This window comes from Zingiber officinale, chromosome 2A (assembly GCF_018446385.1).
Source record: "Zingiber officinale cultivar Zhangliang chromosome 2A, Zo_v1.1, whole genome shotgun sequence".
Lineage (NCBI taxonomy): Eukaryota > Viridiplantae > Streptophyta > Magnoliopsida > Zingiberales > Zingiberaceae > Zingiber > Zingiber officinale.
The window spans coordinates 117,166,723-117,188,020 of record NC_055988.1 but is presented as its reverse complement, the minus strand read 5'-3'; the positions used below and the strand labels follow the sequence as shown (position 1 = coordinate 117,188,020).

Sequence of the window (21,298 nt, the reverse complement as noted above, 5' to 3'; positions counted from 1 at the left end):
TTAGATTGAACGCCACACCTCTTTTTCTCAGAACCATTCTGTAATCCAAAATCCAAGAACACTATAGTTAACGGCTTCATAACAACATAGATTTGCAGCTAGCAGCAACGGTCCTGCACTAATACACAACAAAATAATTCCAAAACAGAGTACAATCAATGCAGTGAACTTCGAGGCAGCCTGAAGGATCCACTGGCATAGAGCATCTGGTACACTGGCCTTGTTCTCACTGATAGAATTATACTCAACAAGGTTCCCAAACAGCATATCCCAGCAAGAAACCAGAATGTTAACCTGAAGCAGTTGGGCCCCAAGCAAGTGCTTGAACTTGGGTCTTGCTTGGCGGCTTCGCTGTCGTATACATATCCGGCGAGAAGACCGGAGAAGAAGAAGGCCCCCAGTGGATTTCCCAGTAGCATGAAGTTGTAGAGTAGTCCGAATTGCTTCAAGCCGAAGAGCTCAGAGACAGTTGGCACCATCACAGAAAACTGAACGCCATAACAGATACCGAGCAAGGCAGTCGAAGCATAAAGAGTGCCGCTGATGGCTGTAGCATAGAGAAGGTAGGCTACAGCCATGACCACTTGGGTACATGCCATCCAGATTGGTCTAGGAAGCATTCTTGATCTGCGAAATATTTAAACTTATGTCATGATATACAGTGGAATGATACTTCCACCACGTAAATGAGGGACCTTGTTACCTGACAAAATGCTCAGATACTGAACCAGCGCCTATGCGACCAACAAAGTTGCAAAAGCTGAAGAGGCATAGCAATATGGTTGTATCTTCAAGACCAAAAGCAATTCCAATTTGAGCCAGATTATTGAGCACTGTAACACCTGAGCCGACCCCAAGAAAGTATGCTAAAAATAGAAGCCAAAAATCAGCTTTAACCAATGCTTCATGAAACTCAAAATCATCCCCCCTCTTGGGTCTTCTCTTCTTTTTAATTGCACCTTCTCCTTCAGCTAAAAGCATGTCAACATCCGAAGCATCATCATTCTCCTGCGCATTCCCCAAATTGTTTGATGATGATGTCGCTAGCAATGGTTCTTCATCACCAGCCCCCGTAGTTACTTGATGTGAAGTGCTACCTGTGTCACTAGCAACATTTGTCTTGCGATTCCTTGGAAAGATTGTCATCTTTATTGGGATGGCAAGGGGGGCCAGGAGAAAGAGCACCATTACACCGAACAAAATATAGATAACACCATCAGTTAATGGGAGAACATCATCCAAGATTGTGTAGGCGAGTAGATAGAGACCCAAAAATATGCTTGAGATCTGGGTAAACATAAAATGGCTTTGCTCCAATGAGTCTTCTTCCAAGGATGGTGTGCAAGGCCTAACAAAATACATCATTGCAAGGCTTATGATAGGCAATCCAAGAGTAAGAAACAGCAATAACTTTGTCGACGAGCTGTGAAGTACACCAGTGTACAATCCAGTGTAAACTGCAGCGCTGAGCCCAACATAACCCTTGAGAATGCCAGCAACAGTCCCTCTGCTGAGAGGGAAGTTTCGCATGTTGGTGACTAGGACAGCTGTCCCAAACCAGGCACTACTATTGGTAGCAATGCACAGTGCTATCCATAACTGAAAGGTAAAATGAAGTATTAGTTCTATAAAGAATGTTATATACATTGACTTGCACAAAGATATTTATTTGAACAAAATGAGACTACTTGGAAAAATAACAAGCTAAATTAGAGTTGGTTACTTGGTAGTCTATTTATTTTTTCTTGAGGAGAAAATAACTCCATACTACTATAAGTTGGTCCAAATTAGATAAATATTAATTGTTGATTGTATTCTGTTTCTGGTGTTGTATAGAGACAAATCAAATCATAAAGACATAACTAATGTGTACCTGAAAATACAGCATATACATCTATCTTCATATACTACAAATCACATATTATCAAATAGAAATGTTTAAAAATGTAAGTTGCATAACCTACAAATCCTTCCAAAAGGACATTGGCCACCCAAAGGAAAAGTTTGAATCATCAAAAGACATAAAAGAAGCCACCGACTTGTATCCCATGCAGTTAAGCACTTGGATAAAACCCCTCTGTTAAAGGATAAATCCTCAACAGTTGGGAAAGACACTTGCATCTGCATTTATAACTTAGTATGTTTTCCAAAACATTGCAGTATATTGCATTAGAATTGGTGATGGATCTCCCACTTACTGGACAACACACAAAACCCTTTTCCTTGCCCAACAACTTGCCCCTTACTAACCAAAACTCAAAATTAACTTAGACTATCATTTTAGTAATGCATCTATCAAGTTAAGAAAAGTTCCCTTTATTTCTCAGGATCTAACCAATGGTTTGGAGTAGCACTAGTCCTATGATTGTCGACAATCCAATCAAAAAGTATATCAGTGAAGGTGGATTTTTTGTGGGACTTCAAATGCTGGACGGTAAGATGACTTTGTTCCATCAGTAAGTCTTGCATGGACATTTGTTGTAAGTTGCAAGATTGTAGCACCCAACTTTAGTCTCATAGTTGCTTTTGTGTTGGTTTAAGGCTTGTATTAGTCTACTGTCTTTGATATGGACTTCATTTTGGAGTCATGTCAGTCAGCCTATGTAATACCAACTAGATCAGAATCAATCAGTACCTTCTGCATGATAAAGAGCCAGCAGGGTAAGCTAATTCATACATTAGAACTTCAGCTATATAAATTGCCTAATTGCACAGCTGTGTTGTAAAAAAGAAAAAAAAAATGCAAGCATAAGCACTCAGGTTCCAAACCTTCTCTTTTACGATCTAGTTCTGATCTGAATTTGAATAAATGTTCCCTGCAACTTCTACAAACAGTTCTGCATATTTAAATATGAGAAGAAGTGAAGAAAATATTATTAAGATTGATTTGGTGATTCCACCTTTTCCCCAAATCGAGATCCAGATTTGAGGGGGGCATATTAAAATATAGTCAGAACAGAATTACGCATTTTAAAATTTAGGTTTGATGGCCTTTCCGTGTTTTGTCCTACAAAGCAAGCGGCATATTTTTCTCCTTTTTTTTTTTGCAGATCTGGCTAAGAGATAATCATCGTCATATTTTCATTATAGGAGAAGAGCGGCGATGAACATTCACCGATCTAGAGAGTTTTTTTTTTTTTTTTTGGTTATGATCAATCATTTTCTTTCGCTTCCAACTCAAATAAGCATCGATTTAACCTGCATAATAACGACGTTATCCAAAACTTAAGCTAGATTGAAGCCGATGATGAAATCGTTCATTGATTGCATCGAACTAAAGAGGACCATCGATCCGCCTCTAATCATTCAAAATCGAGCATTTCCCAGATATGTTTCGACCGAGGAAAACAAATGACAAAGGATACTAAAAGGGGCGGCGACGAACCAGCCAGTAGGGGAGGCCGGTGACGGTAAGGCTGACGGCGGACCACAGAGTGCCGAAACCGAGAAAGCAGCAGGCAGCGCCGACGAGGAGGACAAACCAGGGAGGGAGGCGGTTGCAGAGGACGCCGGCGATGAGGCCGAAGTTCTCGCCGGAGTCGTTGGCAACGCCAAGAAACGTGAGCTGCTGCTGGTTGTAGCCCATCGCCTTCTTGAGGGCGTGCGAGTAGAGGGGGAAGGTATAGCCCGCCCCCGCCGCCACCTGCACCCAAACCGCAGCCGCCAGCCCCACCCAAGGCGGCCGGCTCCCGACCTTCACCACTCCGGCCATCGCAGCTCCCCCTCCTCAACCGATCTCTCTCTCTCTCTCTCTCTCTCGCTCGCTTGCTAGCGGCAGGCAGAAGCAGGGCAGTGATCTGTGGGTTGTGGGCGGATGCGCGACGACACGTAGGAAGCGAAGAGGCCAACGGCGAGAAATAAGTCGGGGTGTTCCTACTGATACCCATATTTGCGATCGCAAATTCCTTTAAATAGGAAATTTTAATCGTATACGTCCGTTAAAGTAATTTCCTCAAAAGTACTAGTCATTCTTAAGCAAATGAGATCTTAAATTAAATATTTAATATGTAAAAACAAAAAGATTTACATCATAAAAAATAGTAAATGTGTTTCATTAAAATGTCCAAAATGTAATTTTAAGGCATAAATCTAGATTCCATCATTTTGAAGGGAAAAAACTTAATTAATGAGTGAATAAATAAGTCGGCAACAAACATGTGCCTTTGAAATTAAAAAAAAAATTATTGGGAAATGTACATGAAGAAGAAAGAAACCATTTGTGAGTTCATGCATCACGCGATTCATGGCAGGCTTAGTGAAGAAGAGCGTACCAGCCAAAACGGCAATCCGACGACGGTCCGCGTGACGGCGAGCCAGAGAAGGCCAAAGCCGGAGAAGCAACAGGCGCTGCCGAGGAGCAGCAGTTTCCAGGGCGGCAAGAGGTTGCCGGCGACGCCGGCGATCAGCCCGAAGTTCTCCCCGACGTCGTTGGCCACCCCCAGCACCGTCAGCCGCTGCTGGCTCAACCCCAGCATCGATTTCAGCGCCGGCGAGTACAGAGGAAAGGTGTAGGCGGCGCCGCCCGCCACCTGCACCCACTGCGCCGCCGCCAGCCCCAACCACTGCGCCCGCCGCCCCGCCTTCATTCGACCCCACCTCTCTAAGTAATTAACAGGCTATCATCTATAAAACAGAGAAACGAGAAGCTTCTCATCAAGCTTCTACTGCAGGAATTGGGTTCCAATTCTCGGGCAATGGCACTGTCTGATGATGCCTCCTCGATTAAAGGAAGGATTGGGTTTCGATGCTTAATATGAGTGGGGAATCTTAGGAAAGCATTGTGGTTCGCGAGTAATATACTTCAGTGATGCTAAGATTATGCGTTTATATAGCGCCGGCGAGTTGTGCAGGAGTGCGGTCCTTGCAGGCTACATGTTTGACAAATTGCCGCAGGACAATGAGTTCAGCAAGGCAATCAATGGTAGTTTGCTCGTGCCATGTCGATAGGACTAGATGGGGTCTTATGAGGTGTAGACAAGCATGATTCCGACCAGAAAGGTTGTAGATCAAAGGCGATGGGGGCAAGAACAGTATTGTGTTTATTCTGCTTATGTTTCATCTGGAACAACAACAGCTAGATTGTGTTTAAAAACTTGATCTCAACTTTTCCAAAGAAACAAAGGGAATATGAGAAAGCATAAGGCATGCAGGAGCATTTGGAAGGTGATGGTGATTCCTAGTTCATTGCCGGGCATTTGGGCTACAAATTAAGTTGGAGAGAGGTGCAGGCTTTTCATTGCATAAACAAAAGAATGTGGATAGGTATAGAAATTGTTATCCTCTGTCAGTTGTGTTCATGTTGACTCTGGAAGGGGGTTTTGTGAATGAGATCGATCTGTCAAACTGCATGCTTAACAGGGAATTTGACGAATGTAATAAAGCACTTCTCAAACACTATGACGGCAAGAATTGATTCTCTATTCAACTTAATACAACTTATAAAGAGGCTTATGAAAGAAATGAGACTTCCCTGCAGACACCGTTTGTCCAGTTTGCACAGAAAGGAACTCAACCTAAAGCATTATACTGAACATAAATATATTCTGACTGCAGCGTGTTTAATCACTGCCATTATTTACCTGATGATCACTTAGACCTATAAGATATAAATGCACCAGCCGTGTAATCCCTGCCATTATTCACATCAACGCCTTGGTCAGCTGGTAGTAGCAACAAGGTCTGCTGTTAGCACAAAAGTCCTTCCAAAATATTTTTGGCTGCGCAAAACTTACAGGGAGATCAATCTGCTCAAGTGGCGGTGCTTGGCCTCCAGGCTTTGTGCAGCATGCCACATTCCACATCGGCACAAAAGAAGGATAGCCATCGTCATCTGCCTCATGTAGCCAGGTCTTGATGATCATTCTTCAAATGATATATCACATGGTTAAGCACCCCCAAATAATTGGCAAGCAATGACCAAAAGTGTTTTCCCTGTGAGACCAAAATTCCCTGGCTTGCCTGGCAATTTGAAATTTTCAGCTCGATAACGGAAGAAATTCCTGCAGAGTCAAGGACTCTTATGTCTATCTCATTCAAAAGCTCCAGAAGCATTTTACCTCCTGATCATGCCATACTGAAATGCAATTTTAGACTTTTCAATTGAATGCCCGATATCATCTAAAGAAACCTCTCATTCATATTTAAATTTCTATAGCTTCCGTTTCTCAATGGGAAGTAGTCGGATTTATCTTCATCTTCAGATTGTGTTCCAGACTTCGATTCTGGTAGCGCATCCAAATGCTATTTTCTTTGACCATTACTTCGTGAACTCCTCGTGCTATTCAATGTCAGCTTTGCAGGAGCCATAGAAAACCCTTTGAGCAGCAAGAATTCCTTTGGGATGCTTACCGTGTCAATGAAACATTTTCTTGATTTAGCATCAGCAATCAAAGCAGCCCAGTCTTCAGAGTGCATGAGAGCATTAGCATTGCCAATCACCTATAACAAAAAAGAAGAAAAATAATCAACAATGAACTTCAGGAACTCAAGATATATTAAGTACAAGTAAAATGATCTTACCCATAAGCCCCTCCTAGCCCGAGTAAGGGCAACATTCATGCGCCGGATATCAGCAACAAATCCCACTCCATGATTTGACGCACGCACACATGACATTATAATAACATCGCGCTCCTGACCCTGAAATGCATCAACCGTGTTGATGTATATGTCCCTGCCGTCTTCAGACTTTAGAACATCATCAAATTCACGTTGGAGACATTTCAACTGTAGTTTATAAGGTGTAATTATGCCAACAGATAACTTTTTCCCACCATTTGATTTGACAAACTTCTGTAGATGTTCATACAGTCTCAAAGAAAATTGGGCTTCATGAACATTCTGGTAAGAGACAGATCCACCCCTATGAGACTCTCTTCCATGTGTAATATCAAAGAATGCATAGGGGTGTAACAGAGGATCTCTGTAGTAAACTTCGTCATCTAAATTGGCAATACTCTCACTATCAGTCAGACGCCCTTGATAGAAATATCTTGATGGGAAATCACGGATTTGAGGATGCATCCTATACTGCACTGATAACAACAGAGTTGGGCATCCTGCTTGCTGAAATCTCTCAAAAAGACTTCTGCTATAAAGTAGAGTTCCAGCAGCTTTACTAATAACAGTCGCAGGAAGTTGCTGTGGATCACCTACCAAAACACATCTTGCAGCACCAAGTGATAGCGGTGGGAGGACTGCAACTTCACTTGCCTGAGCAGCCTCATCAATGACCACCATATCAAATCCATGGGCCAGACGAGAGAATATCTTCCGGCCACTGCTTGACACGGTTGTAAAAACAATCTCAGCTTCATTAGCAAAGCTTGCTTCAAGATTGGCTCGAGCATCTTCCATATTAAAAGTAGTCCCAGAATGGAACTTGCTTTCCAGTATATCGAATCGTGACATCTCAACAAGAACCTTGTCCCTGCTCTCTAAAGCAGCAGCGAGATGCTGGAGTAATATATCACGGTTTTGATCTCTGGCAGCAAGAACATCAGGATCAACACCTACAGATCCTTGTGACATACCAGCAGCAGCTGCAATAATGAGGTCTCTCTGCAGGCGAGATATTTGCTGTGACAATTCAGCTTCACGGCGTTTCAAGTCATGCAACCATTTAATTACTTCATTGCAACCCTTCTGCAGTAGTTGTTCAGTTCTTCGCTCGACCGAAACGGCTTGGGAAGCTCGGGTCTGTGAATCTACTCCAACACGAGCTACATCAGGTCGATAAACTTTCATCTCACCATCAATGAAACCACGATCAAGAACCCGTGCTAACAATTCATCTGTAGCAGCATTTGAAGGAGCGCACACTAGCATTCTTGGCTTTGGACAAAGTTTTGGAAGAGTTCTTAAAAGACTTTGGTCCATATTCTGCAAGACTTCATCAATTGATCCACTACTGGCATTCACCAAGTTAACCTCAGTTGTTTGCTTATAACTTTCTGGGGCAAGTTTCTTGAGAAGTGCAGTGTAGTAATGTTGGTACTGAACAAGATGAATTACATTAAGCATCCCCCAAACCGTATGTGTTTTCCCAGTCCCTGGTGGACCTTGAACAAGTGTAAAAGGCCAAGGGTCTTGTCTCTTAGCCCCTCTATTATTGGTACCAGAAGCAGTGTGCATAGCAGCCCACTGAATTGCAGCCAACTGTGGAGGATTGAACGTCCTATGCAGATAATCTACAAAATATTGAGTAAAACAGTCGGACATAGCAGGTGGCAGGTCTTCATATTTAGGAAAATGTTCGGGACTAGGCTTCAATATTGCAGATTGCATCTGTATAACTTGGTTACATTAGCAACACACTCAGAAAAAAAACCTTCTATGTGAGGAGGATATGCCACCTGGCCATTAAGACGGCGAAAAGCATGCAGTGCTATGTATTCACGCTGAGTAGTGGCAAGGGAACCAAGGGTTGTCAAGTACCAAGTACTCTTTGGTTCAAGTTTCCTAAGGATATGATCATTGGACTTGCTGCAACATCAAAATATTGCAGTTAGCATATTTCAAGCCAGTTCAAGGAAGAATTTCTAAAGAGGAACAAACATATATAATTGTACATCAATTTCAAACTAAAAACAAGTAAAAAATGGATAGTCTACATGTGTATGTATATATAGTGAAGATAAACTTGAAATATCTAAAGATGGTTATTACCTACAAGAACCATACAAGTCACCAGCATAGAAATGAAAAATGGCTCCAGCCAGATAACGTGTGTCAATATGAATATGTCGCCTTACCGTACCAACAACATGACTGGTAGCCTCATGTTTAGTATCATCGCCATTTGTATCATAATTGTTTCTCCTGCCAGACTTGCCTGCTTTCCAAGACCAAAAGAAACTATGGTAAGAATTATTATGAACCACCATATTCCACATAATGAGTGTTTCCCATTTCGAAATTCAAAATTCAAAATTCAAAATTCAAAATTAATGAGTAGATCACTCATCCATGCATGTCAATCTACTGCTAAAAGAGAAACAGGATCAAGATTAAATCAAACCTCCACCAGGTCGTGGATATGCCAAAACTGCAATGTCACCTTCCTTAAAGTTCCACTTGCATTCATGAACTGGAAGAACAATGGCATCATACCACCCTGAATTGAACATAAAAAATAGCATTATTGGAGAAAATTTGCATGATAGAACAGCAACCTTATCATGTTGCTACTGTATGATCAAGGTGTGGATGACTCAACAGATAAACTATAATTTCATATCTCTTTTATTGTATTAAGCTATTGCCCCTGAAGATGTCCATATCATCTTAATCTCCTCTTATTTTATCCTGAATTTGGGTTATAGACAAGTTTTATCATGTATTGGGGCTGTACGAAATTACATGCAAGCAATATTTTTGTTGTCTACCAGAAAATAGAAATCCCACAAGAGGCAGCTTTTCATCTCTATCTGCAATGCTATTTTTAGGATGCATTACGTCTTAACTTGCCAACACTCTAAACGAGGAGAAAATGCAATGAAATGAACAGACATCTCATCCAATACCAGAAAGAATGGAAAACAAAGCTATTGACTATTTTTGAGTTATTACTTGTACCAGTCAACATTCTCTGGACCGAAGAACAATTACTCAGCCAGACACTGTAGTAGCAAGTATTGTTCCTTGGTAGAACATATACTTCAAGGTTACAGACTAGCTTGACCTGCATAAACAGGCACATTATCTTCCAGGCAAGTTCTGTACCCAGAGATAGTCGATCCAATTCTGTCATCCAGGTAACAGAGCCAACCATGATCAATTTGGGTCTATAGCAAGAATCACCATAAAATTCTTGTAAGCATCCATGAGAAAGTACAGTAATCACACAATTAAGCAATACTGAGAAAAAGCAGTCAAGTGCTACTTTCAATCAGACAACCAGAGAAAATGTGACATTGGATTTTTGCAAAACCAGAATGTTCTGATTAACTTTGATGTATATATGTAACACAAGGGAACTTGACATTCCACTTCAATCTTTGATTAAGAAATGACCTTCTAGGTCAAATGTAAATATAGTTTAGCTAGAATCAACACAAGTAGGATTCACAGCTCTCCACAGTTGAGGTCAAATTTCAAAGACCAGAAAAACCACTAGTAGTATGACACTAGATCAACAATTATGCTTCTTGTGGCTCCTAGGAACACCATGTTTATTTTGCATGCTATGTTGTCACCAACTTAGTCTAGCCTAACAAAGATTTTGCATGCTATGGATCACCTTGGCAGATGCAGTCATGTATGAAGTCAGGATATGATTAAAAATTTATTTAAGTAGTCGTACAAAAGATGTATCTTTGAAGCAGCATCTCTAAAATTAATTATAGTCATTTGATCACTGAATTGCTTGGACCAACATTGAAGCTCTAGAATAAATTGCAATGTGTTTACCTCTCTCTCGTCTATCGACATTCTTTATGTGAACCATGATATGTGCATCCTTTGTTATATTCTCCTGAAGCTCCTCATAGGTGCTGTTTAGCTGTGCTCGGCATTCCTCAAAAAGCAAAGGCTCAAAAACTCTAATATACTCTTCATCAGACTCAAATTGACCAGGGACACGCCGCAAATCTGTCTCTTCTGCGAAGGGATAATATTTGGATAGTAAATTAAAGGAAAATTTCAAGTACAAAATAAGATTGAATATTATTAAGAAAAAAAATGCATGCAGTAATAGAATGCATACTGTGCATAATTCAACAATGGAGTTCACAGTACTTGGATAGAACCCTATCTACTAACTGAGTTACATCTAAAATTAAGATAGCAAACATAATGCTGATATGCCACATTAGAATAATGATCAAATTAATAGTTCACATGAAATTGGAACTGGACACAGTAGCATAAAACAACTCAAAACAGTCCCTGTGGTAAAATTAAGGAACGAGTAAACCAAGAGAAAGGTCAGGGCTAAGAATCAGCTAAACGTGTGCAAACCTGGATGATGCCAAAACTTCTCACTTGTCACCTCCCTGAGTAGACGTTCTACAGATGTATCTTGGCATTGAGGGTTCATTGCATTTGGCCTGTTGGAATAAGGATTCTTTTTGGACCCCAATTTGTGATCAGTATTGCCTAGTCCAGGAACAGGAGGCTTCCTAGATGAAACAGAAGAGTTTTTGGATTGTCTGGTGTCCACAGATTGCTTGGAAGGGCCCTGCCCTAGAACTGGAGGATATGTTTCTGAAAACTCCTCGTTGGGGTTCAGCTTCTTTGGGCGAATTATACCTCCTAAAATTACATCCCCATTTGGTTCAGTTTTCAGGTTAACTGATTCCATAGTTGAACAGCATTCAGTGCTCATGATGTCAGAGTGATTTTGATTTTTAGTATTTGGTCTTTCAGCACCCCCAGGAGTGCTAGTACAAGATGAATCCTTAACAGTTCGGGTAACAATTGGTGCTGGAAAAGAAGTCTGCCTCTTAGGTGTTGGTTTCATTGAGCTAACCTGCTTAACATCCTCCACATTGATGAAGACAGTTTGTCTGGCTCTCTTTTTACCCAACATTGCCTCCTTTTGCTCGTCAATTTTAGGCCTCTTAACAGGATTATTTACAAATCTCAGAGCATGACTTGCTTCAACTCCTTTTACTTCTCTCAGTTTTAGAATTGAGGACTCCCCAAATCCATCATCAGAGGCATCCACTCTAGAATTGCAACTTCCATAGCTATCTAAAAAAGGGCGATTCTCATTCAGGTCTCTTATTGATTCACAAACTTCATTAGTGGTAATTCCCAAAAAACTAGACTTGTTATGGCTGCTCTCATCAGTTTTAACAAGAGACTCACTTTCTTCATTCATTATCTGCTTATCAGCAGACTCACCATCAAGATCCTCTTCCTTATTGCTTGAAATGCTTTTGATATCTTCCCCATGGACTTCCATGTCAGACCACTCCCCTTCTTCTCTTTCAGCTTCCAGGCCACCCTGACTACCTGACAGCAGTCTGCTAATTTTGTTAACATCTTTAAAGCTTGAGTCCACAGATGTTAAGGCTTGGTCTGTATTTGACTCAGCTCCTGATTTTTCAAATTCTTTTAGTTTCTTTGACACTTCTTTTCTGGAAAAAGGTTGAAAACCAGAACCAGTTGGCGCATGTGTAAAAGTTTGGTTATTCTGTATTCTTTGACATCCTTCAGATGATGGAAGAAGAGTTGAACTGTTCAAATTGGCAACCGGAAGAGATTTTTGGGGCTGATAATCAATAGGACAATCATCCACATTTACCTCTTCTTCTGGCAGTTCATTAAGATCAAATAGTGGCCTTCCAGAAACACCCATTTCATACGTATGCAGATAAAAGCTATTAAATTACACTATCTATACAGTCATGCACAAATCTTCACTTAAATTATCCTTGCACTTTTGCAGGGTTATTCGTTTGAACTAGCTTCTTAAAAACTCTCTGCAAATTACATAATAATACCAGTTAAGAAAAAAAACTTAAATAATTACATTTAAATGAGCATGTGAATGAAAGGATATAGTTAGCCATTTTTCTGAGCTATCACTCTGCATGAAAGTAAATATTCTAGTCTTATGTAAGTGTTGAGCCAGAGTAAAGATACTTCTTTAAACTACACAATTGCGCATATCTTGAGCAGAAGATGTTAAAGATGCAAATCCCACGTATCCTATGAAAGAGAAAAAGAGGAATATGCTGTGAAGAAAATTCTTAATGATCCTTAATATCTATTGGTTTAAATAAACATAGAAGGTCCTAGATCTAACCAATTCAGAATCTTTGATAACATTATAGGTTAAGTTACAAATTCCAATTCTATCAGAAACTTATTCCATCTCTGAACAACTACTGAAGTCAGTTCCAGGAATTCAGTTCCTGCTAAAAAAACACGCCATAGAGCTCCACAACCCAGCAATAAGAAACATCCTCTCAGTTGCATGTCAAAACTACAACATTGAGAGGTAAACCGTTCCACCCTACTTGTCAAGCCATGAAACAGGGGCTTGAAGATCCAATTGCAGAGAAAAGTTCTCCAGCCACCAATCCGTCACAAACTAATAAGTCATCATGCGCTCATGATCATAAAACAAAAGCAACGTGAAAGCAGTCCTACGCTGGGTTAGACTTAGGGTTTGAAATAAAAACGAACATTGAGAAGCCCAAGGGCTTGTCTCAAAAGATCAATTGCGTGTTTACCAATTCCGACCCTAACAGAAACTAATTCCAGCCCCGAACAACTACTCGGTTATGCATTCCAATGAGGGGAGTTCGTTGGAATCATTTCATGCTAAAAAAACGTCGTTGGATACAACTAGCTACAAATCGGAGACATCCTCTCGGTTGCATTCCAGAAACACAGCCCATTTAGAGAATCATGAATCAAAGGCTTGAAGAGCCAATCGCAGAGATAGTCAAACGCGATCTCCTCTCACCAATCTAATGCACAATGACAATTCGAAACAATACAACACTGGGCAAGGCTTAGGTCTTCAAATCCAAACGAACAGCTAGGAGCATTAGGGCTTAATGCGCAAATCTAGAAGGCGAAGAAGGAATCAGGGCGACGATATCTCACCAAAATCAACCCAGCGAGGGATAAGGCAGGGATAGCGCTTCCGCTGGTGAGTGCCCGAGGACAGAGATCGTGGAAGGGGGGATCGCGAGAGAGAGATCGCCCAGAATGGGGGACTTGTGACGCATCGGCCGTTACTTATAGACTCGTGGGTCACGTGCTCTTCACGTGCGCACGCGCGAGTGGCTGGGATTCAGATGCCCTCGATTTCGACGGCCTGTTATAACTGACTGCTTCTGTCGAAATCATGCGGTTATTTTTGGAAATTTTAAATTCTTACGACAGATTCCAACGTACTGGTTGGATCAGATCAAATAGGGTTGAAACTGATTAAACGTTTTTTTTTTTAAAAAAAAAGAATAGAGTCGATTGACCTTTTTTTAAAAAAAAACTAGATAAAAAATTTATATAAAACACAAAAAATCTAAACCTGACCAAATTATAATATATAAATATAAAAAAATAAAAAATATATATATCTCTAATTACCCAGACAACAAAATACCTTTCTTTTAAATATTATTAAAATAATGTCTCATTCATAATTTAATATATAAACTAATCTTTTATAGGTTATTCTGAAGTAATTTTGATTAAAATTACAACAAAGTTATATTACTCTTGTGTGATTTTGATTAAAAATATTTCGATATATAGTCTTTTGATCAAAATTGTTTTAAAGGGAGCATAGAGATATTTTTAATTAAAAATTAGATTCATCGCGTACACGCGTTATGTGTAATATAATGTATAAATATACATAAATTATATAAAATAAATATTTATTATCAAATAATTAAATAACATTATTCAATGCTAGTATGATTTATTCTATAAGAATCTTAATATGAAAATAAAGTAGAAATTAGATTATTAATCATACCTCACGTTATATATTGAGAATGTCATATATCACCCGAAAACTGAAGAGATACAGAGATGGATATATATGACTGTGAGTTTCTCAAATAATCAATAAGATACAAATGGATTGATACGGTTGTATCAATATATAAAAGAGCAGGTGGATTGATATGTTGTGATATAAAAAAAGATAAGGAGAAAGTTGATGCAAAAAATGGAGAGAGAGAAGGGATGATAGAATGAGTCGATGAAGAATTCATGAGTATTGAAGCAGTCAGAATAAGTCATGCAAATAGTAAAAATTAGGTTATTTATCTGTGATTTAAGAAGGATAAAAAATTAAAATTATTAATAAGTTTTAAAATTATTTTTGATATAAAAAAAAGATATTAATATAACTTAATTTTAGACTTCACCAATCAATTAAAAGTTGGCTATCAAAGAGACGAGATTTTTAATTAAATAGTAAGATAAGACATTAATTTAATTACGAGTATTCTATATGTATAACACTAAAAAAAATGGAATTTGAAAATGATTAAAAAATATATATTGATATTGGAAATTAAAAATAGTATATATATTAATAGAGTTGTCGATACTATATTCTAGGGTGCAAATGAATCGACTCCTGAGCTTTTTATGAATATTCTATTTATATTTGAAATTATCTAATTTGAGTCGGATTCGTCGAACGTGTTTAATAATTTTTCAAGTCGAATAAAATATATTCGACTACGTGAGTTTTGTTTAATTTTATTATATATTTATTATTTTCTAAAAGGTTAATATGTTAGTAAATGTTTTAATGGGTTTGAAATTTTGAATCCATGAACTCATAATTAATGCATTAATAGATTTACTGGGTGAATGAGTTAATGAGTAATAGATAATATTTTATTAGATAACTCTACTTTTTTGAACTAATCCTAACTCTTAATCGTTCCACAAACCCTCCTGCAGTGCAAGAGTTTGGATGATGGAAGAAGTTAGGGTTCCAGATTAAAGAATGAAGACGATAGGGTGAAGGGTGTGATTGCGCTTTAAGTGGTTAGAATTTAGACTGTAGAGTTGGTGCTAGGATGGAGAAAGCGTTGGGAGACTGCCCCTTCTGCGGTGATGTCATGAATGACTCATTGTCAATAGGGTGTCGGCCCTGACTTTTGAGGATCCTTGAGTTAAAAGAGAAAATGGACCTCTGTAGAAAAAAAATTAATAATTTGTAATTTGAATATAGTTTAATAGAAAAATTTTAAAAATAATATATTTCATTTAAAATATGATAAACTCCATACAAAATATATTTCTCAATATTTTTTAAAAAGTGCAACATCATATAAAATATGTTTCCTAAGTTTTTTCAAAAAGTGTAATACTTATAAATACATGAAAAAAATATGAAATAATCATTGAAAAAATCTATATTTTTTAGCCTTTAAAGAAGCAAAATCATCGGTCTTCAAAATTAAATTTTCTAACACCTCATTTTCTATACATAAAATTGTCAAGTCATTTATATTTAAACCATTATCATCATTTTCTCTCAATTTTTCCTGCTCATTTGTTACATGATTATAATAATCATTTTCTCTCAATTCTTTCCGCTTATTGATTGCATGATCATTTAACTCTTCCTGATTATTCGATTGTTGTTCATTTGTTACATGATCATTTAGTTATTTTTAACTTTTTTCTTGTAATTCATCAACTGAATCTTTAATTGAAGAGCTAACTTTAAAAAACTTACGAAGAATACCTTTGTAAATTTTATAATATGTTCCACTCTTTTTCTTTTATTTTTTTCTGACTTCAAGATTGATATTTTTTTGAAAATATGTTTGTACTATAAATTTTAAGTGTAAAAATAAAATACACAAAACCAGCAACAAAACTAACAATGAAACAAAGAATAATAAAGTCTGGTTAATATCCAGTTTATGCTTGAAGTAATTGATATAATCTATTCTATGATAATTAAATTGGGATAATTTATTTAAACTCTTTCAAATCTATAAGAAAAATTATAAAATATTGACTCCAATACAATATTAAAAATCAATATTGAATATTAATAAAAAAAAATATTGATAAATATGTAACTTAAGCTTTAAGTTTATATATGATGAATGATTATATTGATGAAACTAAAATTTTAATTGGGAAATAAAATTTTCTAATTTAATTAGAAGAGATTCAAAGGAAAAGAAGGGAGGAAACTAGCGTTTAAGATTCATACTTTACTCTTTAAGGTATTATGACTTATGTAAATAAATTAATGAAGAAAAATTGTACAAAAAATAAAATCTTGGAAAGAAAAAAATTTCCTTATATATATATATATATATATATATATATATATATATATATATAATCCAATTAAATATATTTTTTAATTTTTTATTAAAATAATCTAATTATATATAATATATATTATATATACATGTCAAATTTGGAGTCCCTGAAAATCGGGGGCTCTTGACCGTCGCCCCCGGTGACATGCCTCATAATTGGCCCTAACTGTCAACCATGTCAAGAGCTCTTGGCGACTCTGCTACCTCATCTTCAGATGATGACAGAAGTTAGGGGCTCCTGCTGAAGTTGAAGAATGAAGACAATAGGGTGAAGGGTCGTGCAATTATGCTTCAAGTGGTTAGGATCTAGACTTTAGTGCTAGGAGGGAGAAGGCACCGCGGGATTGCCCCTTTTGCAGTGACCTTGTGATCGACTCAACATAATCCAAGTCGAGAGCTCTTGGCAGCCCTACTAACTCTCCCTCTGCTGGAAGTTCAAAGACAACTTCTCTTGCTCACACTTTTTGCACTGAAGACCACACGCAAGCTCTATTCGCCCCCACAAAAACCTAAGATGTAGGTCTCTTCTTTTATTCTCTTCAATGGCAGCAGCAATGAAGAACTTCTGGACTTGGGAATTGGGATGCATCAGGATATAGGCTTAGAAGGATATTAGTTTTTGACCATTAATCTCATTTTAACTAACTTTGTATGAGTAACTTCTATTTTATCTAGGGTATGAACTTCTGGACTTGGGATTGGGATGCGTCAAGTGATAGGGGTTCTAGCATGTGTACCATACTACCATTATTCTACTTTGACAATTAATTTAATTTAATTTTTTGTATTTTTTTTTTTTTTTTGTATATGTTATGTGTTGAACATGTTTCATTTTTATTTTGTATATGTGTTGTGTAGGTTTTATTCAGCTTTGTAATTTAATTTTGTCTATGTTGTATAACTGTTGTGTTGTAATTTTAGCATGAATATAACCAAAATTAAGTTCGAATAATTAATTTTTCTCTAATTAAATAAGATTCGAATAATTTGAATCGAAGTAGAGCTAAAATTATTAATATTTTTAATATATATATATATATATATATATATATATATATATATATATATATATATATATATATATATATATATATATATATATATATATAGAAATTTGATATGGTGCGTGTCCGTACAGTGTGTGACTGTGCGTGCGTGGGATATCACTCATTTTAGTGTTTTTTTATTTTTTTTTAATTTTTGAATTAAAAAATAATAATTAAAATATTTTTTAAAAATTTTATTTTTAGGGTTCAGGCTTTGGGTTATAGTATTAAAACTATTTTTTTTAGATTTTATCTCTAAGGTTCAGGCTTTGGGTTATAGTATCAAAGCTATTTAGGGTTCAGGCTTTATGTTATAGTATCAAAGCTATTTTTTTTTTAGATTTAACCTCTAGGGTTCAGATTTTGGGTTATAGTATCAATGCTATTTTTTTTAAAGATTTTATCCTAGGGTTTAGACTTCCCAATTAGTTATAATGTTTAGTAAAAAGAAAAATTAAGAATAAAATAAATTTAATTATTTATGGAGTATTGTAATGTGTTTAGGAGATATATTTATGTATTAGCGATTTATATAAATAAATATTAATTTTTTTAATTAGAATTTAAAAAAAAAATTGAAAAAAAAGTCGGATATGTTGCGCCCTGCACAGTGTATATATATATATATATTTCGAATATTGATATTTTTTCATATTATGTGGCACGAATTCGGCTCATTTGCACCTAGTATATTCTAATCCTTTCCCATATTATTACTTAGAAATTGTAAGTTGCCAATTTAATTAAAAAATATTATCATTAGACAATTAGAGCAATGAAGTCATCTTTGACTTTCCACTTGAATGGCCTTTCGTGAGTTTCTCCTAATTTATCTTGTGACAGTAGAAAATATTTATAGGACGGATCGATGCTTTCATGATTAATTGCTTTGAAAAACTAGATATTTAGATCATTAAAATAAAAGTTTAAGTGTTGGGATCAATTTCTAGCGTCTGTAAAATATTTTATAGGTGTTTGAGCTCTCTCATACAAAGGGTCGTGCGCTAGGTCAAAATATCCTTTGTGATTTATTTATTTGTAACTTACCATAAAACCAACTATATTAGATTATTTAAAATGAACGATAGCACCTAATATTCCAATTAAAAGGCCATCAATAGATTCTTCGTTTTTTAAAAAAGTTATTCATCCTTTTAGAACAAAGCACTTTAAATATCAACCAAGATACAAAATTATTATAAAGCATATAAAGTGGTGCATGTAGGATTGGAGTAAGCTCGGGGGTTGAATAACATGTTTTATTTTTTCACCTTTTCAAAAAGCACAAGAGATAAACACAGCAAAATTAGACGAATACAAAAGTAATACTAAGACACTTTCTTTTTACTTAATTCACATCCCGATGACTACTAGTAAAAACAGGGGACCTTGTCCTGTGGAATCAACGCCACGTGAGAGTCACAGTGACAGTTGTCCATCCGAAGAGGGCCGGGTCCGACTGGACGGCCGGAGAGGGCCGGGTCCGACCGGACGGCCGGAGAGGGCCGGGTCCGACCGGCCAGCCGGCCGGCCGAGGGAATCGAACGCCCGGAGAGGGATGGGTCCGATCGGCTTGCCGACCGGACGATATTCGGCTGATGGTTAAAGGCGCCCTGTCGAAATCAGGGTTCCGACGCTCAGTGGAAAAGGTTGCTGGGCCGAGCGGACCTCACGCTCGGCCAAAGCCATAAGGTAACACGGCTAATAGTCCCCATAAAGCACGTGATGGAGGATCTCCCCAAGTAAACCACCGCATATGTCCGGCCGGATGTTGAGGGAGCTGTCCGCCCGGAAGCCAGATTTGGAGCAAAGGGGAAAAGGACAAGGAACGTCTTTTTCTGACAGCAGGTATGTTTCACGTGTGGGCCATGCTCCAAATCTTATGACAGGGGATTCCGCTGTCCCATCGAGGACATGCTAAGACTGTAGCAGTATGGGTTAGGGAAGCTCACTGACAAGTCCTTACTGGAGTATGGGCCATGGACACGTGTACACCTCGGTAAGTGTACACTCACTTCTTCGCTGCCCTATATAAAGGCCCTCATTCTTCGCCGGAGGTACGCAGTCTACGAGTTTTAAAGCCATTGTTTCTTTCTTGAGCTTCGCCTGACTTGAGCGTCGGAGGGTCGCCGCCGGGAATCCCTTCCCGGCCCGACTTCTGTGCAGGTTCGCCGGAGCTTTGTGCCGCCAGTCGAAGATCCACGCCAGCAGCCGGAAGCGCCACGTGCCCAGCATCCGTTGATTCGGCATTCGGAAAGGATCACCTTGCACTTGCTAAATGCTTTCGTTCGACAATTTATTAAATCATGAAAAATTACAAATTTAAGTACAAGACAATAAATAAATTATACCAACAATAAACAATAATTGAAGACGGGGTGTTGGTTATCATAGCAACGTTTTAACATCGTAACAGGTTCTGAAGTAGCACACAAGAATAAAAGTTGTATGGAATTAGTGTCCCAAGCTATTGGTTGAACTTTTCTTTTATAACCTCTTCCAAGTGCCTGGACTAGCTCCGGGCGCCTCTACCAAGACCTGTCTAATCCACTTTCTTCGCTGACTTATCCAACTCTAGGCATCCGGATCTCTTCCAAATACTTAGGTTATTAACGTGGTTGCACCTCGACGAACCTCTATTCAAGTCGTCTTTATCCCTTCCTGAGCCCCTGAACCACTCCCGGTCACCTGGAAGCTAACTTGTGTAAGCTAACTAGGGTATGTCAACTCAACTGCTCACGTGACTGGATTTAGGGCATTCTGGGCGCTTGGATCCATCTGGTCACCTGGGCCTTTGAGTGCCTTGATCCTTTCCGGGCATCTAGAATGTCCTTGTTGGTTGCTACTCGGAATATCATACTAGTTCCCCTATACAAAAATTTTGTACAAGTCCTGAACCTATCCTAACAACCTATTGTATTATTTAGAAATTAAATATGGAATCGCAAACAGAACTTAACATTATTGATTCCAAATTTAACTTATATGTTCTTAGAGGTTTAGACTTGGATCGTAAACGATGCTTAACATTATTGATCCAAATTCACCTATGTTACAAATAGAATTAAATATTTATTTCAAAGATCGGTTCCCAGGTCAAACATGGTGAGACACTCGGCCTTCTTGAGTATGGGAACATCCACCACTGCTTCGACAAAACCTTTTAAAGAAATTCAGTATTTAATCTAATTATAGTAACCCTAGGTTTAACCAAAAAGAACAATTGAATCACAAGATCGAAAAACAAAGAAACATAAATTCGAGAACAAATTTGAAACCTAGAATCACTAGCCTCTTGTATTTGGAATTCATACAAAGAAAAATTAGTATGATATGAAAAATAATTACTAGTTATACCTTTCTTTGTATGCAACAACCTCTTGATCTTCTACCGTATTCCTCTTCTTATCTTGGACGTCGTGTGGGCAATGATCTTCCAAGACGAGAACCACCCAAGCCCTTCTTCTTCCTTCTTCC

General features: G+C 37.9%; 2 protein-coding genes across 3 annotated transcripts; both read right to left on the bottom strand.

Annotated features, from left to right (window-relative positions):
- On the bottom strand, positions 1–4,700 carry LOC122042029 (protein NUCLEAR FUSION DEFECTIVE 4-like). 2 transcript variants are annotated; one of them, XM_042601944.1, is made up of 3 exons: positions 4,272–4,700; positions 704–1,599; positions 1–627 (listed from the first exon to the last, which is right to left on the bottom strand). In XM_042601944.1, the coding sequence occupies exons 1-3, from the start codon at positions 4,584–4,586 to the stop codon at positions 156–158; spliced, it is 1,683 nt and encodes a 560-aa protein (XP_042457878.1). In that variant the 5' UTR covers positions 4,587–4,700; the 3' UTR covers positions 1–155. The 2 variants fall into 2 exon arrangements, with proteins under 2 accessions (XP_042457878.1, XP_042457877.1); XM_042601943.1 differs by lacking the exon at positions 4,272–4,700 and adding an exon at positions 3,386–3,878.
- Positions 4,701–5,256: 556 nt separating this feature from the next.
- On the bottom strand, positions 5,257–13,670 carry LOC122042027 (uncharacterized ATP-dependent helicase C29A10.10c-like). The gene is made up of 8 exons (XM_042601942.1): positions 13,564–13,670; positions 10,960–12,428; positions 10,411–10,599; positions 9,020–9,115; positions 8,668–8,836; positions 8,355–8,484; positions 6,520–8,286; positions 5,257–6,438 (listed from the first exon to the last, which is right to left on the bottom strand). Exons 2-8 carry the CDS (start codon positions 12,302–12,304, stop codon positions 6,241–6,243), a joined length of 3,894 nt encoding a protein of 1,297 aa, XP_042457876.1. The 5' UTR covers positions 12,305–12,428; positions 13,564–13,670; the 3' UTR covers positions 5,257–6,240.
- Positions 13,671–21,298: the final 7,628 nt, after the last annotated feature.

Excerpts from the sequence above, each read along its gene's own strand:
- LOC122042029 (XM_042601943.1), bottom strand. The coding sequence starts at position 3,712 with ATGGCCGGAGTGGTGAAGGTCGGGAGCCGGCCGCCTTGGGTGGGGCTG. Across the intron at positions 1,600-3,385 it reads CCGGCCTCCCCTACTGGCTG|TTATGGATAGCACTGTGCAT; the intron begins GTTCGTCGCCGC and ends TTTACCTTTCAG. Across the intron at positions 628-703 it reads GTATCTGAGCATTTTGTCAG|ATCAAGAATGCTTCCTAGAC; the intron begins GTAACAAGGTCC and ends AATATTTCGCAG.
- LOC122042027 (XM_042601942.1), bottom strand. The coding sequence starts at position 12,304 with ATGGGTGTTTCTGGAAGGCCACTATTTGATCTTAATGAACTGCCAGAA. Across the intron at positions 9,116-10,410 it reads TGTCGATAGACGAGAGAGAG|GGTGGTATGATGCCATTGTT; the intron begins GTAAACACATTG and ends TGTTCAATTCAG. Across the intron at positions 8,287-8,354 it reads TTCGCCGTCTTAATGGCCAG|ATGCAATCTGCAATATTGAA; the intron begins GTGGCATATCCT and ends CAAGTTATACAG.